At 50.4% G+C, this 15,708-nt stretch overlaps 1 protein-coding gene across 3 annotated transcripts in view; it reads left to right on the top strand.

Moving 5' to 3' along the window:
• AGXT2 (alanine--glyoxylate aminotransferase 2) overlaps window positions 1–11,410 on the top strand; it is a 36,716-nt gene extending 25,306 nt beyond the window's left edge. For all 3 annotated transcript variants that reach the window (XM_041749155.1, XM_041749154.1, XM_041749156.1), the window contains exons 11-14: window positions 72–163; window positions 1,701–1,850; window positions 6,240–6,338; window positions 11,297–11,410. In XM_041749155.1, the coding sequence (XP_041605089.1) occupies window positions 72–163; window positions 1,701–1,850; window positions 6,240–6,338; window positions 11,297–11,404 (449 nt within the window). In that variant the 3' untranslated portion in view covers window positions 11,405–11,410. The remainder of the gene's footprint in view (window positions 1–71; window positions 164–1,700; window positions 1,851–6,239; window positions 6,339–11,296) is intronic.
• Window positions 11,411–15,708: the final 4,298 nt, after the last annotated feature.

Genomic DNA, 15,708 nt, shown 5'->3' with positions numbered 1-15,708 from the left:
AATCGGAATGGTGTGAGAGGAGATGACAGGAATGTCTCACTCTTTATCCACCTTTTATTTTCTCTCCCTAGAGATTGCCAACTCTCTGGCTAAATCCGTTCTTCACTTCAACACCTTTGGAGGGAACCCCATGGCCTGTGCCATTGGGTCAGCGGTTCTTGAGGTATGTTCTGGCAGCCACGTTAACATCCCTCATTTCACAAAATTACTTCAAAATCACACACACGTTATCCAGCCTCTGTCAATTACATTATTAAAGTGAAGAGGTAATAACAGTCCACAAATTTAAGTCAGATTTCCAATCATTATTGTGCCCCTTCACCCATTTTAAGATCTACTCTGGGTGCTTGAAGTATTATGTATAATAAATATATATTTTATATAATAGAATAATATATAATAAAGTTCATATGCATGGGAAATATAAGAAGAGGCTGCTAGCTGGTAGCACTGAAATTTCTTTTTTATTTGAGTGTTATGTGATGGATAGTCACCAACTGTTGTCTTGAATTCAGATTAATTTTCACCCTGTCCTTGACAGTCTTCCTTCCTTTTGTTGCACGGTCATAAAGAGAATCTGAGTTCAGTGGGACCAATGAGGGAATTCAGCTGTTGCTCAGCCCCCCTTGCTGAATTTTCCTGGTGTGTCCTCTGTGAAATGTCCTTGCTAATGTGCATAATAGCATTTGCTTAAGTAAGTAAGTATAGGGTATCCCTAGAAGAATGTCCAAGAAACGACTCACTGTGGTCATCTGTGGGGAGGAAAACTCGGCAGCTGGGAGACGAGGATCAGCGAGGATCCTTCTACTGTACACACTTTCATATATTCTGATTTTTGGATGAGGCACATGATTCACCTACTCAAAAAATGTTAAGTATCTTTAAATAAAAATAAGTAAAAGCTTCCCTTGCTACTTAAAAAGTATGATAAATATGATAAAATCGCAATATGAAAAGCACAGGTAGGAATGTGTCATTTACTTCATTTTGTTGACATTGCCATTATGTCACCTCAACCACAGAGAGAGGACTTAGGTGAACAAATAGGTCTTAAGTCATGAAGTCATGCAATTATTATCAGCTAAATATAAATGTAGTATATTGTGCATAGTCAGTCAAGAATCACAAGTCTCTACCATGAGTGGAAGTAGGTGAAAATTTTTTTGTATCCTCAGGGCCCTGGCCCTGGGCCCACACAGGGCTTCCCTCAGCTCGTTAGGTCGAGGCCCTGTGGTGGGACACTCGGCCAACGACAGTCTGTGTCTGGCTGAGGGCTGCTAAACTTAGGTCAGTAAGATCCCAGTAGGGCCATAATCTACGACAGGTCTTTGTTCAGGGCATTTGTCTTCTTCACCGCTGTATCCTACTTTTCAGCAAAGCCTTGGCAATAATGAACCTCAGGATTATGGCATCTGTGTTGCAGGCTGCATTGAGACATGCCTTTTACTCTTTCCTAAATTTTTAACCATCCCTGAAGATCAGGAGGATCTGGGGAAAGTATCCCCTATACCAAGATTCTTTTTCTCCTTACAGCAAATCTTTTTGTAGTACAGAGCATAATCACATTAGACTTTGGTTTCCATTTGTCTGGTCAAGTTTCTGTAAAAAAGGCCATACACATTTACCTCTGTGTTTCTCAGTCAATATTAGAACCTTTTTTTTTTTTAAATGTAAGGCCATTTGAGACTTTCTCTAAACAGGTGATTAAAGAAGAAAATCTACAGGAAAACAGTCAAGAAGTTGGCACCTACATGCTACAGAAGTTTGCGGAGCTGCGGGATGAATTTGAGATTGTCGGAGATGTGCGAGGCAAAGGCCTCATGATAGGAATAGAAATGGTGAAAGATAAGGTAGGTTCGGATATGCCGTGCTCTCTGTGACTTCTTGGGGACAGCAAGAGTTAAAGTGGAAAGCATGAGCCACAAGGTCACTTCATACATTCTCGGGGAGAGAGCACACCAGGCCAGCGAGGCTCAGCAGAGCCCATCGCAGGTACACGGGGAGTGCAAAACGCCAGCAGGTCATCAAGAGTTTCAGAGGAGGGAGGGAGGCCGTTTGGAACAGGGAGCTGATATTTTTCCTGCCGCTCTAGGCAAAGAACATTGGTGATGACTAAATATTTAGAATTAGACATATGGGGAAGGGAGGAAGTTATTTGGGGAGCGGCAGGTGGCCCAGAGAGCTTGGGGAAGTAAGGAAGAAGGCCAGGAGAGAGTTGTGAAGATGGTTTGGGATAAGGACGTTAGGATCTACAGGATTTTGTGTTTGTCTGTTTGTGAATATTTTTCAGTCTCCCAAGTAACTAGGCAGGGTGTGACTTTCGGATGACATTTCCCACCGTGACTCACACTCAATATGACAACAATTGGACTTAGCATTTTCCCCCAAACCAGTTATTCCTTTAAGTTCACTGTTTCTGTTTCTCACCCTCCACTGTTCTCCCAGTTACCCAGTGTCCAGATGAGAAAATAACTTTCTGTCTCTTATTTCTAGTGCCAAATCCTGCTGATCCTTTCTTTGCCTCTGCAACCCATGTCCCTCCCCTCTGTAAAAGCAAAGCCCAGACCTGCTGAGGGGAGTCATAGGGGGAGAATCTTGGCACCAGAGCGAAGAGTCAAACTAACTCCTTCACCTTAGCTCTTGCCCAGCTTTCTCCTAAGTGGCTTCTTACAGCATCCTAGTTTTGGAAAGTTGATGCTCAATAATTTTAGGACTCAGACCAGACCATGGGTATAAGACTCTTCCATTGATGCCACACAGCAGAGCCAATACAAAACTGGAATGTTTAAGATTTTAAAGCTAAGGGGGGAAAAAAAAAAAAAGCTAAGGGGAGACAATAGCAAAATAAGAGTAACATGAGACTAGGCCCTCTTGCTCACAGGCCACAACATACTTCTTTTCAGCTTGTGGCCAAGGCAAGGGCTGTTATAAGGCTCAGAAGATTCCATCCCAGTCCCCAGCCCAGGAGCTCCCCCAAAGATATCTACACTCCCAAGTCCAGACTCCACAGAGAAGGGAGGGGTTCCTCTCTTTCCCACTGGCCCAGCTTCTCCGTGCTCAGAGACACACGAACACAAATGTTCATCAGGACTTCATCTGTCATGGTAAAACACCAGCATCCTCCCACATGGCCATTGGTACAGTACAAGCTAAATTATGGTACATCCATCCCACGGTGGCATAATTATATGTTTGAGGGGAAAGATGTGCAAATTGTATTATAGGAAAAAATAAAACAGGCTATCAAATAGTGTCTATTGATTGAGCTCTGCCGTTGGGTAGTGTTAAGCACGGGCTCTGAGGGCAGACCACCCAGATTTTCACCCCAGCTCATCCATTCCTTAGTTCCATCTAATGTCCACTCAATGCCGTTCACTTCCCTACATCCAGTGCCACTCAAACTTTTCCCCAACCATGGACCGCAGTACTCTCCTGTCTATATCTACCTGAGGCAATCCTAGCCTTTTTCCAGATCCAACTATTCACCACGCCTCCTCCCTAAAGCTTACCTTTGTTTTTCCCTTGGACAAGGGCTCCAGGACTCAGAGAATCCCTCCAGCACCCACTGCCTAAAAAGCTCCTTCGAAAAGATCTTTCAAACTCTGTATTTGTTGGTTCAGTTTTCATGCAGAAATAGCTTACTTTCTTAAAGAAGTTATACACTTTTGAGGCCAGGAATCAGGCGGATGGTAAGTACTTCAGAAGTGTTTGTTGACTGAGTTCAGGTCCCTGCAACCCTTCAGACCATGTTCAAATAATTACAGCAGCTCAAAACTTTACTATAACACTGTCCATCATAACCCAAAATTGAAATTCCCCTTTGCTGTTGGTGAGGACATAAATTGGTACAGCCCTTTAGATAGCAATTTGTCTGTATCTTTCAACATTTTAAATGTATGCACTTTGACCTAGCAATTCCACTTCTAGACATATGTCCTAAACAAATACTCATAGAAATTTGAAAGATATAGATGAGCAGGAATGTTTGTGGCATTGTTTAGAGTCATAAAAAATTAGAAACAACATAAACATCCAGCAAGAGATGATTAAACAAATTATCAACAAACAATGAAATGCTGGGTAACCTTGAAGAAGACGAGGTACAAATACAATGACATAGAAACATGTCCATGATATATTGTAAATTGTTAAAAGCAAATTGGAGAACATTATAAAGTATGATTTATTTTTTAAATATGCATATAGATGTATTTGCACACATAGAAAAAGTGTCTGGTTCACATGAAATTATTAATGGGAGGTAATCCTAGGAATAAGATTGGAGAAGAAACTTTCCCAATTCCCTTTATGCACCTCCATTTCAGTTTAAGGCTTTTTTCTCAATAACCATGGATGGGTTACTTTTATAATTATTTAAATGCAGATTTACAAAAAAAAAAAAAAGGTAAACATGAAGCAACATTACACACCCACCAAGGGGTTCGGTTACAAACATGCCTACTTGATTATCTAGCAGCTGGGACATAGGCTTGAGCACAGAGCCTGGGCAGCTGTCCTGGGGCTGTGTCTCAGAGTTTCCGGCACTGCTTTTCTCTGTGGAACACACACAAAATGTTCAGTTAGTCACAGCAGCTGAGGACAGGGGATGATCAAATGGAGCAGGGAGGGTGCTGGCCCAGTCCAAAGTGAGGCCAAACTCCACCTGTCCAGACCCTAACTATCCAGCAAGGCCCCACCAACCCAACCTCCCCTAGAGAAACCCTTCCAGGGGGTGCTGAGTGCCCTCTGACCTCTCGCTATTCTCACACTACATTTGACCACTTTATGGTTCTCACAGCTACCTCCACTATTTTGTCATATTTCACTCTTCCCTTTTTACTAGATGAGAACCTCAGAGGCAAGCAGGAATGTGTGATGACATCTCAGGATCAGTGAGAAGATCCTGGTCTTGTCCCCTATCCCAGGTCCTCATTACCTAGCAGTCTGAAAGTCTGAATATTATTTTCTTTATCTCAAGGCTTCAGGCCCGACAAAAATGCAAACATCTCTGGGAGGCCCAGTCTTACTCTGTGCTGGGACATTGAGACCTAAGCAGGAATGAAGGGGCATGAGGTGGAGTGCAGACTAGGGGGTGCAAGGGATGGATATTGAAGCCTAGAGGGAAGGCGGGTAGGAGCCCTGAGAAGAACAAAGCTGGGACCGCCTGGAAGGAGCCCTCCTGCACCTCATAAGGATGACAGGAGCCCGGATCATGCCTTATGCATGTGAAACCAGAGAGCCAGCCCCACGCTGATGCTCACCACAGCCGTGCCACAAAAGAGAAACTCATGGTGGTGACAGCGATGAGTACTCAAGACAAGTTCACACCAGTAATTCCCACGCAAGCATCTGCCAGGCATTTCACAAATCCAGATGCCTTGGCCTGCCCCAAGTCTTCTCATTCCATACACTGAGCCTGAGCCCCAAATGTCTGTAGTTTGAAAAGGCTTCCAGGTCATGCAGACACACAGTCAGACGTGAAATGACTAAGTCAGAGGGAGGCGTTGGTACTCAGGCTCAGACGACAGGAGACACACAGAATAGGCGCCAGCCCCCAGCCCAGGGCCACCAAAGGGGTACTGACACCTCTGGACCCCAGAGAGACCAACTTCAGATGCCTGATAATTTGAAACAGCCTCCGGCCCCCCAAAGTGCTTACTTTTCCCAACCTTGGAGGATTAAGTCTTGGGGGAGAAAGAGGAAATTCCACAAGCCAGGGAGATGGGGACAGCCGGCGCCACCCCAGCTGCCCAGGCCATGCAGTGGCCCAGGGAAAGCCTGGATCGTTCAAGCCCTTGTGTAACTTAAGAGCCATTTCCTGGACTTCGATATGAGCCCTCTACGTGAGCAAACCAAAGTGAACAGTTGAGAATTACCACACCAATAAAGCCAACTCCACATTTGGCGAGGGAAGAACCAAGTTCCCAGGACTGCCCTTAGCAGAGCCAAGGTTCACCGGCTATCTGCATTCAACTTCATTTTTTCTTTTGCAATTTGGGATGAACTGGGATAAAAACAAATATTTTTAATAACACCACCTCCCCCCCCCAAAAATTCCATCCAGTAATTCACAGCTTTATTTTTCTAATAGCTATACTCAGTTACAGTGAGGAGAGAGAGATTGAGAGGGAGGGAAGAGTGTTGGTTGTTTGAGTTGCTTTTTTTTCCCCCCTGTCTTGGAAATCACATCCTTAACAAGTCAAACCCGAATAGGAAATATGTATTAAATGTATTTGCAGATGAGCCGCCAGCCTCTTCCCCGGGAAGAAGTCAATGAAATCCACGACGACTGCAAACGCATGGGGCTTCTAATTGGCAAAGGTGGCATTTTTGCTCAGGTAAGAGAAAGGCCGGCCTTTTCCTATCCCTTTCGGTAGGCGTCTCCCGGTTGTCCCTTCTGGTCTCTTCCTCCGGGCATGATGCTCAGGTTTCTAGAGGAGGGTGCAGTGAGGCCCGCGGGCCACTAGAGGGCGCCGCGTTCGAGTGGTTGAGTTCCCGCCGCTCTCGGGACCGTCTAACAAGGCACCAAGAGGGACGGACAAACCACAACCACGGGACTTGCGGTGCGGGTCACGGCAGAGTCATCACAGTCTTGCAATGACTAGTTTGCCGCACGTATGAATTAACTCAACCGCAGGCTCTGACTCTGGGGACTCTAAACCTGCTGGGACATAGAGGCCACTGCGGCCAGGAGCGACCCAAGAGTGCTGGCGGGTCCTGGTGACCCTGCAGGACAGGCGGGAGACCACCCTGGCTGGGTCCCCGGTGGGAGCTCAGAATCAGCCGCTCCCAGTGCCCTTCACCCTCAGGCTGGGAGACGCAGGGACCAGCTTTCCCTGCTCCTTCCTGGAAAAGCCACAGACAAGCCCTGGCGTGGCCCTGGCCTGTAGGGGTGGCCCTGGCGTGGCCCTGGCGTGGCCCTGGCCTGTAGGGGTGGCCCTGGCGTGGCCCTGGCATGGCCCTGGCCTGTAGGGGTGGCCCTGGCATGGCCCTGGCGTGGCCCCGGCCTGTTGGGCGGGCGCTGCTCCTAAGCCCTCTGCCCAAATCTCTCGACAGCAGGACCCTCACCCTGAAGCACTGATATCTGAGATTTCGGGTATCTTCTGCTCCTCCCCTTTGTCACCTTTCTTTCCCGATGTCATTCTTCCGCTTTCCCTGCTCCATCCCTGCCCCACACTCTAGTGGCGCCGACACTCTCGCCTGAGAGCACAGAAGCTCTCAGATGGGATCTCTGTGCGAACTCCCGTGTCCCCACCCCACTTCTTCCTTTTCTGAAGATTCGGGGACTGAAGTGTCTCTCCTATTCAGATTTAGATCCTCTCCCTGTACTCTTGCCCCCTGCCCCTCTGTACTTCTGCTCAAGGGGACATCACTTGTATCTGTAACTCTTCCCTGTTAAGCGACAGGCTACACCAAACCGCCTCCAACAAAACCAGATGAACACTTCTGCTGGGACATTCGCTGCGAGTTCTTTCTAGTCCGGGTCACAGTTATTTTTCTATATGAATTAATGATTAAAAATCCTGTAACTGGGCAGCCCGGGGTCTCGGCGGTTTAGCGCCGCCTTCAGCCCGGGGCCTGACCCTGGAGACCCGGGATCCAGTCCCACGTCGGGCTCCCTGCATGGAGCCTGCTGCTCCCTCTGCCTGTGTCTGCCCCTCTCTCTCTGTGTCTCTCATGAGTAAATAAGCAAAATCTTAAAAAAAAAAAAAAAAAAAAATCCCTTAACTTACAAAGACCCGAACACTTGCTTACTTGCTTAGTTATTTCTTAGTTATCTGGGAAGCCCGTCAGCACTCAGCAACAGTTGCTATGCTGGATACTAAAGTCACAGTGAGGGGGATCCCTGGGTGCTCCGCGGTTTAGTGCCTGCCTTGGCCCAGGGTGTGCTCCTGGGGTGCCGGGATCGAGTCCCGTATGAGGGGGATCCTTGCACAGAGCCTGGCCTCTCTAATAAATAAATAAGATCTTTAAATATGTATTTTAAAAAAATAAAGTCACAGTGATAAATAAGACCCCGTCCCTCCCTCTCCGAGCTGGTCTCCGAGCTGGCAGGAAAGAAAGACACATCAACAGCAATGACAATGCAGAGCAGCAAGCTCACCGAGGGCTATAGAAAAGGAGTATTACAGGAGGAGGAAAGAGAAGGGACTCCTAGCCCCGGCCTCCTGGCCGGCTGAGCCTTCCACAGCGAGAGAAACACTCAAAGCTTGTGCAGGAACACGGCGGGGTGCAAAGAGCTCCAAGCACACTCAAAGCTTGTGCAGGAACACGGCGGGGTGCAAGGAGCTCCAAGCACACTCAAAGCTTGTGCGGGAACACGGCGGGGTGCAAGGAGCTCCAAGCACACTCAAAGCCTGTGCGGGAACACGGCGGGGTGCAAGGAGCTCCAAGCACACTCGAGCTTGTGCAGGAACACGGCGGGGTGCAAGGAGCTCCAAGCACACTCGAGCTTGTGCGGGAACACGGCGGGGTGCAAGGAGCTCCAAGCACACTCAAAGCCTGTGCGGGAACACGGCGGGGTGCAAGGAGCTCCAAGCACACTCAAAGCTTGTGCGGGAACACGGCGGGGTGCAAGGAGCTCCAAGCACACTCAAAGCTTGTGCGGGAACACGGCGGGGTGCAAGGAGCTCCAAGCACACTCGAGCTTGTGCAGGAACACGGCGGGGTGCAAGGAGCTCCAAGCACACTCGAGCTTGTGCAGGAACACGGCGGGGTGCAAGGAGCTCCAAGCACACTCAAAGCTTGTGCAGGAACACGGCGGGGTGCAAGGAGCTCCAAGCACACTCAAAGCTTGTGCGGGAACACGGCGGGGTGCAAGGTGCTCCAAGCACACTCAAAGCTTGTGCGGGAACACGGCGGGGTGCAAGGAGCTCCAAGCACACTCAAAGCTTGTGCGGGAACACGGCGGGGTGCAAGGAGCTCCAAGCACACTCGAGCTTGTGCAGGAACACGGCGGGGTGCAAGGAGCTCCAAGCACACTCAAAGCTTGTGCAGGAACACGGCGGGGTGCAAGGAGCTCCAAGCACACTCAAAGCTTGTGCGGGAACACGGCGGGGTGCAAGGAGCTCCAAGCACACTCAAAGCTTGTGCGGGAACACGGCGGGGTGCAAGGAGCTCCAAGCACACTCGAGCTTGTGCAGGAACACGGCGGGGTGCAAGGAGCTCCAAGCACACTCGAGCTTGTGCAGGAACACGGCGGGGTGCAAGGAGCTCCAAGCACACTCGAGCTTGTGCAGGAACACGGCGGGGTGCAAGGAGCTCCAAGCACACTCGAGCTTGCGGCGGGCAGGGGGTTCGGACGCGGGAACCTTAAGGCTCCGGGCGCTGTGGGGACCCGCAGCAGGGGCGCCTCCCGCAGGAGCGGACTATTATTAGGCTAATCTTCCGGATGAAGGACAAAAGGCACCGACAGGTTGATCACGCCAGTCACAGCCGCTCGGCCGAGGCACCAGGACCTGGTGTCTGGGTCCGTCCTCCCGCGAGGATACAGCGGAGGCCTCGGCCTGGGGGCAGGGAGTGCGGGCGGCGGGGGAAGCGGTGCGGACGGTGCCGGCCCGAGCGAGCCGCGTGCGGGGGCGCGGACGCCGGGCGGGAGGGGCCGAGGGGAGGCCCCGGCCGCCGCCCTACTCAGGCCGAGTGCGCCGCCGGCCCGGTGGGGGGCGGTACGACCCCGCGGCCGCAGCCCGAGGTGGCTCCGAGGGGAGAGCCGGGCCAGGTCCCGTGCGCCGTCGGCACCGCGGGCGCCTCCGGGGAAGGGGGTCTCCGCGGGGACCGCAGACCGCCCGGCGCGCACCGGGCGTTCCCGGGCGGAGGGAGTGCGAGGCCGAGCGGCGCCGCGGGGAGGGTCAGCAAGGCCCGGGGACACCGGGGGCGGGGGGTCAAGCGCCCCAGGGCGCCCCTGGCGGCACCCACGGCGCCTTGGTCCGTCGGGGCAAAGGGGCCAGTAGCGTTTGTAGAGGGGCGGGGGGGCGCCGAGGAGCCGGAGGGGGCGCCACGCGGGCTCCAGGGCCGAGGGCCCCGCGCGCCGCTCACCTCCAGGCGGGCACGTGGGGCCGGGCGCGCGAGCACACGAGTTTCTAGAAAGATCTTGGCGGACGGCTCCTGAGCAGCGGGAGGCGAGGCCGTCCTGACCCGGGGAGAGGCTGGGAGCCGCGGCGGCAGGTTAAGCCTCCCCCCACCCCCGGGACGGACGCGGGCTGAGGCCCCGCAGAAGACCGAGAGCCCCCACCCGGGCCCCCCCGCTCGTCCCGCGGGCCGCGGTGGGGGGGGCAGCCTCGGCGGGGACGGGCCCGGGACCTGCGCGCACGGACGTGGGGGCGCGGGGCGCGCGGGGGGGCGGGTAGGGCCGGGGACGCGCGGGGGAGGGAGGTCCGGGGGCGCGCGGGGGGGGGGAGTGCCAGGGGCGCGCGGGAGGACTGCCGGGGGCGCGCCCGGGGAGGAGGGCCGGGGGCGCGCGGGAGGAGTGCCGGGGGCGCGCTTGGGGAGGGCCGGGGGCGCGCGGGGGAGGCCGGGGGCGCGCGGGGAGGGCCGGGGGCGCGCGGGAGGAGTGTCGGGGGCGCGCGGGGAGAGGGCCGGGGGCGTGCGCTGGGGGAGGGCCGGGGGCGCGCGCGGGGAGAGGGCCGGGGCCGCGCGCGGGGAGGGCCGGGGCCGCGCGCGGGGAGGGCCGGGGGCGCGCGGGGAGAGGGCCGGGGGCGCGCGGGAGGAGTGTCGGGGGCGCGCGGGGGGAGGGCCGGGGGCGCGCGTCGTGCCACCAGCATCCCGGCGCTGCGGGCGGGCGGGACAGGGAGGAGGGCCCGTGGGGCGGAGCCCCCAAGCCAGTGCGGGGTGGAGGAGACGGACGTTCTGGCGAGAAGGGCAGGCGCGGTGGGCGTCGGCAGCGGGCTGCTCCTGGCAGAGGAGGGTCGCAGCGCGGCCGCGGGGGACTGGGTGCAGAGGGCAGAGGAGGGTTCTGGGAACTGAGAAGCCGGAGGGTGGGAGGCGCCTGGCGAACACGGAGGCCGCCCCGGGCGCTCGGAGGGTGCCGGAGGGAGACCTCCGTGAGGTAGGGCAGGACCAGGCGGTCCCCAGCGGGGACCGGAGAGGAAGGCGGGCGGAGCCGGGTGCTGCCAGAATGGTTAGGAGGTGGGAGGTGCGCGGCCTGCGTGCAGCATCGGGGAGGGAGGAGACCGGCCCAGGGGGGACATGGAAGACATGTCAGAAAAATAAGGTTTTAGATTCTTGGCTTAGTGCATTTTCTCAAAGTTGTATTTGATTCTACGATGACCCGTTGTTGTATTTTCCTTTGTCTCCTCAGACGTTCCGCATCGCGCCCTCGATGTGCATCACTAAACCAGATGTTAAGTTTGCAGTGGAAGTATTTCGGTCTGCCTTAATCCAACACAGGGACCGAAGAGCTAAATAAATTGTTTAAAAATAAAAAACCAAAAAATTTTTTTTAAAAAAAAAAGGGGGATCCCTGGGTGGCGCAGCGGTTTGGCGCCTGCCTTTGGCCCAGGGCGCGATCCTGGAGACCCGGGATCGAATCCCACGTCGGGCTCCCGGGGCATGGAGCCTGCTTCTCCCTCCGCCTGTGTCTCTGCCTCTCTCTCTCTCTCTCTGTGACTATCATAAATAAATAAAAAAATTTTTTTAAAAATAAATAAAAAACCATAAGCTTCAAACCATACGCTTCAACTTATGTTCAAGGGTCAATTTAAGGAATTCGATTATATAATTGGTACGAGTTGTAGAGGACACGGTTGACTGCCTACCAGTCTGATGGGCTCCCAGACCCCCATTATCTTAAGAAACCCATCCTTCAGAAAAAGACCTTTATCCCTAGCTCAGAGAATAAATCCTAATTATTCTAGGTTACTTATGGTGATTTAATTCCCCGTCAGCCATTGGTTTGTGCATGACATGTGACATATTTTGGGACAACGAATCCTGAAGGAAAATATTCTCATGGAAGTGCCTTCAGGTGAAGGTTTCTTTATCGCCAGAAGACATGTCTTCTTACACCGATCATCATGGGCCATGCTCAAATCATGCCATTTTGGGGCCATGTAGACAAAAGCTTCTTTGCTGGGGTTGGAAGGTAGAAGGAAATTGAGTCCTTAGTAATGTCAATGAGCCTCTGACTTAACCAATCCTAGATTCTAATCTTGGAGTTTTTGGTTATATAAGATAATAAATTCTGTGTATTGCACAGCCTTTTTGATTTAAGCTTATTATCTATTACTGTAGCTATAAGCATCCTAAGAAATGATGCAGAAAATACCCCAGGTAGGTAACTGTCCTCTTCTTTTGTTTTTTTTTAAGATTTTATTTATTTATTTCAGAGAGAGAGTAAGCAAGAGAGTGAGAGAGAGTGCAAGCAGGGGAAAGGGCAAAGGGAGAAGCAGACTCCCCACTGAGCAGGGTACTTATGCAAGGCTCAATCCCAAGACCCGGGGACCATGACCTGAGCTGAAGGCAGCGCTGAACTGACTGAACCACCCAAGTGCCCCTTGTCCTCTACTTTTTTAACTCCCTTAAAATGTCTATCAGAGCCTACTTCTCAAATTCTACTTTCATCACCTTACCCTGAACTAAACCCTCATTACTCCTATTGCAATAGTCTCCAAGACCAGAATTTTCCAACCTTTAGTCATTAAAATGCACATTCCTGGTGGTTTTTTCCCATATGTGTGTGCCACTTGTCTTAGAACTGACTTAATATTTTTTTTCCTTAACTTGTTTTATTTAGATGTATTTGATAGTAACCTTTCTATAATAATAATAAATGGGAAAGCAGTACTTCTTGTTCTACTGCAAAGTAATCGTTCAAACAGAACAAACACAAAGCAATGTGATTCAGTTCTAGCAAGACACAATTGCTGGCACATGTTCCCAGTCTGAGGCTTGTTCCTTCTTTCTTCAAAAGGGAGATTAGAGAGTATATGAAGGGTGTCAAAAACTACCAGCAAACATACCCTCTTCTTAACACAAACAGAACAGGATCCACAGAATTAAAAGGGAAAAACAACTTTCTCAGCATGCAGTTAGATGTTTATTTGAGCTGTGTCCAGTTCGATGCCATGTTCTAGGGGCCTCCCCCTGAGGTGTCTGTTCCACTAACACATCCTACACCTCACTGCCAAATTTGTCTCCCGTGGGCATTGACTTACACATGCCATTCCCTTGCACAAAACCTTCCAGTTGCTCCACATGGCACCCTGGATAAGATCAAAACCCCTTTAACAAGGAGCTCAATGCTTCCATGCTTACACGTGTCATTCCCTTGCATGAAACCTTTGAGTTGCTCTGCATTGTTCCCTGGATAAGATCAAAACCCTTTTAACAAAGAGCTCAATGCTTTCCAGTATCCAATTTCCAAACAGAGCAAACACTTGAGAAATGCTCTGTTTTGACAAGTGGAAAGATCACTGAATTGAGAGCCAAATGATCTGAATTCTAAACTCCGTTTTCCACCACTTATTTGCTCTAGATGACCTTGGATGAGCCTCCTAACAGATTTTTAAAACTCATTTTGGTCCCAGACTGATTGATACTTGCCCTTCCGACCTCCTGAGTTGTGTTGGGAATCAAGTAAGCTAATGATCATAAGAGCACTTGAACTATGCAAATAGAAATTCTTCCCTTCAAGCTCCGTTTCTCTTCTTCCCTCTACTACAGAATCTCCAAAGAGCAGATTTTGTGCTTTTACTTCTTTGGCTCCTGTCCATGTCTCAGCGACTAGGATCTCACTCCTGCCTTTCATTCCTTGGAAACTGCCTTCTCAAAAGGCTATCAGTGACTTCCTTATGGCCAACACTTAATGTTTCCTTTGAATGTGCTTTCTTTCTCTCTTTCTTTTAAATTTATATATTTATTTGAGAGAGGGAGAGCACAAGCAGGGAGAATGGCAGAGAGAGGGAGAAGCAGATTCCTCACTGAGCAGGGATCCTGACTTGGGGCTCAATCCCAGAACCCTGGGACCATGACCTGAGCCAAAGGCAGACGCTTAACTGAGCCACCCACATGCCCCTGAACGTTTTTTCTAAACAACTGCTCCCTCTTGTACATGATTTCCTTGGCTTCTGCAATGTGGTCCTTCTATCTCAGATGGCTCCTTCTCAGGCTCTTTCCCGGCAGCTCCTCAACTACAAGGCTCTGTCTTGGGCCATCTCTTCTTCCAGGCTATACTCTCTCCTCTAAATAACTTCATTTGCTTCAGGAATTTCACCTGTCCTGACTATACTGATGACTTCCAAATATTCACCTTCAGTCTCAACCTTCTTTCTGAGCCCCAACCCCAAGAGTCTAGCTGTCTGGACACCTTCATTTGGATGTCACAAGAACACTCAAAATTCAGCATAGCTGACATAAAACACACTGAATATCTCTCCTCCAATGAACCCCTTCTGGATTAATGATACTTTTTTTATCTCAGTCTCACAATTTAGGGCATCATTTTCCTCTAAGTTATCTTTTTGCTCTTCATATGACTAAGTCTCATGAATACATTCTCCAACATAGTTTTCCCAGTAAGTCCATTTATACCAAAACTGCCTTAATTTTTTTTAAAGATTTTATTTATTTATTCATGAGAGACACAAAGAGAGGCAGACACAGGCAGCAGAAGAAGCAGGCTCCATTCAGGGAGCCTGATGTGAGACTCAGTCCCTGAACTGGGATCACTAAGCCAAAGGCAGACACTCAACCACTGAGCCTGCCAGGCATCCCCCAAAACTGTCTTAATAGGGTCATCAGCATCTCTTCTAAACTATTTAAACTACCTCCTAACTGGTATTCTGGGCTCCTTCCCAATCCATTCTCAACACTGATACCAGAGTCACTTACCTAAACAGTAAATATGGTCACATCTCTCATCCCCTGTTGCCTCTGAGGATTCCCTTTGTCCATGGAACAAAATTCAAACTCCCAACTATTATGACATTCAAGGGCCTTCACAATTAGTCCCCAAACCACTTTTTTGACCTTTACTCTTTTTTTTTAAGACTTTATTTATTTATTCATGAGAGACACACAGAGAGGCAGAGACATAGGCAGAGGGAGAAGCAGGCTCCATGGAGGGAGCCCAATGTGGGACTTGATCTGGAGACTACAGGATCACTCCCTTAGCTAAAGGCAGACACTCAACCACTGAGCCACCCAGGCGTCCCTTGAGCTTTACTCTTGCTGTTCTTTTCATGCCATGCACGTCAGTTCTTTGATCCTATAGTTCACTCTACCTGGAACATTCTTCCTCTCTTCTTTGTGGAAATCACAGGGTCAGGGAGATTGGACAAAGAAGCGAAGAGTTACTTCTTTGTTCTTCTTCAAAGTCTTCCCATTTTCAATGTTCCTTTTCTTTAAAAATAAAGCAAAAGGAAAGAATGTTGAAAATAAAGTTTATTGAGGTGCCTGAGTGGCTCAGTTGGTTAAGCATCTGTCTTTGGCTCTGGTCATGATCCTGTGTGAGGCTCACTGCTCAGCAGGGAGTCTCCTTCTCCCTCTTCCTCTACCTCTTCCCCAGCTTGTGTGCTCTTTCTCTCTCTCTCAAATAAATAAATAAAATCTTTTAAAAAACAGAAAAGAAAGTTTATGATAACCATTTAGGAATTTAACAAAACATGAAGAGGAAACAATAAAACACAAATTTTAAACCGAACAAAAACAAAAGCAAAACGAAATGTTTCCATGCTCCAGCTCAAGTTCTTGCCAATGCCAGAACACCCTCTC

Source organism: Vulpes lagopus, chromosome 3 (genome assembly GCF_018345385.1).
Source record: "Vulpes lagopus strain Blue_001 chromosome 3, ASM1834538v1, whole genome shotgun sequence".
Classification (NCBI taxonomy): domain Eukaryota; kingdom Metazoa; phylum Chordata; class Mammalia; order Carnivora; family Canidae; genus Vulpes; species Vulpes lagopus.
Note: the sequence above shows the minus strand (reverse complement) of the source record. Positions and strands in the feature narration are given on the sequence as shown.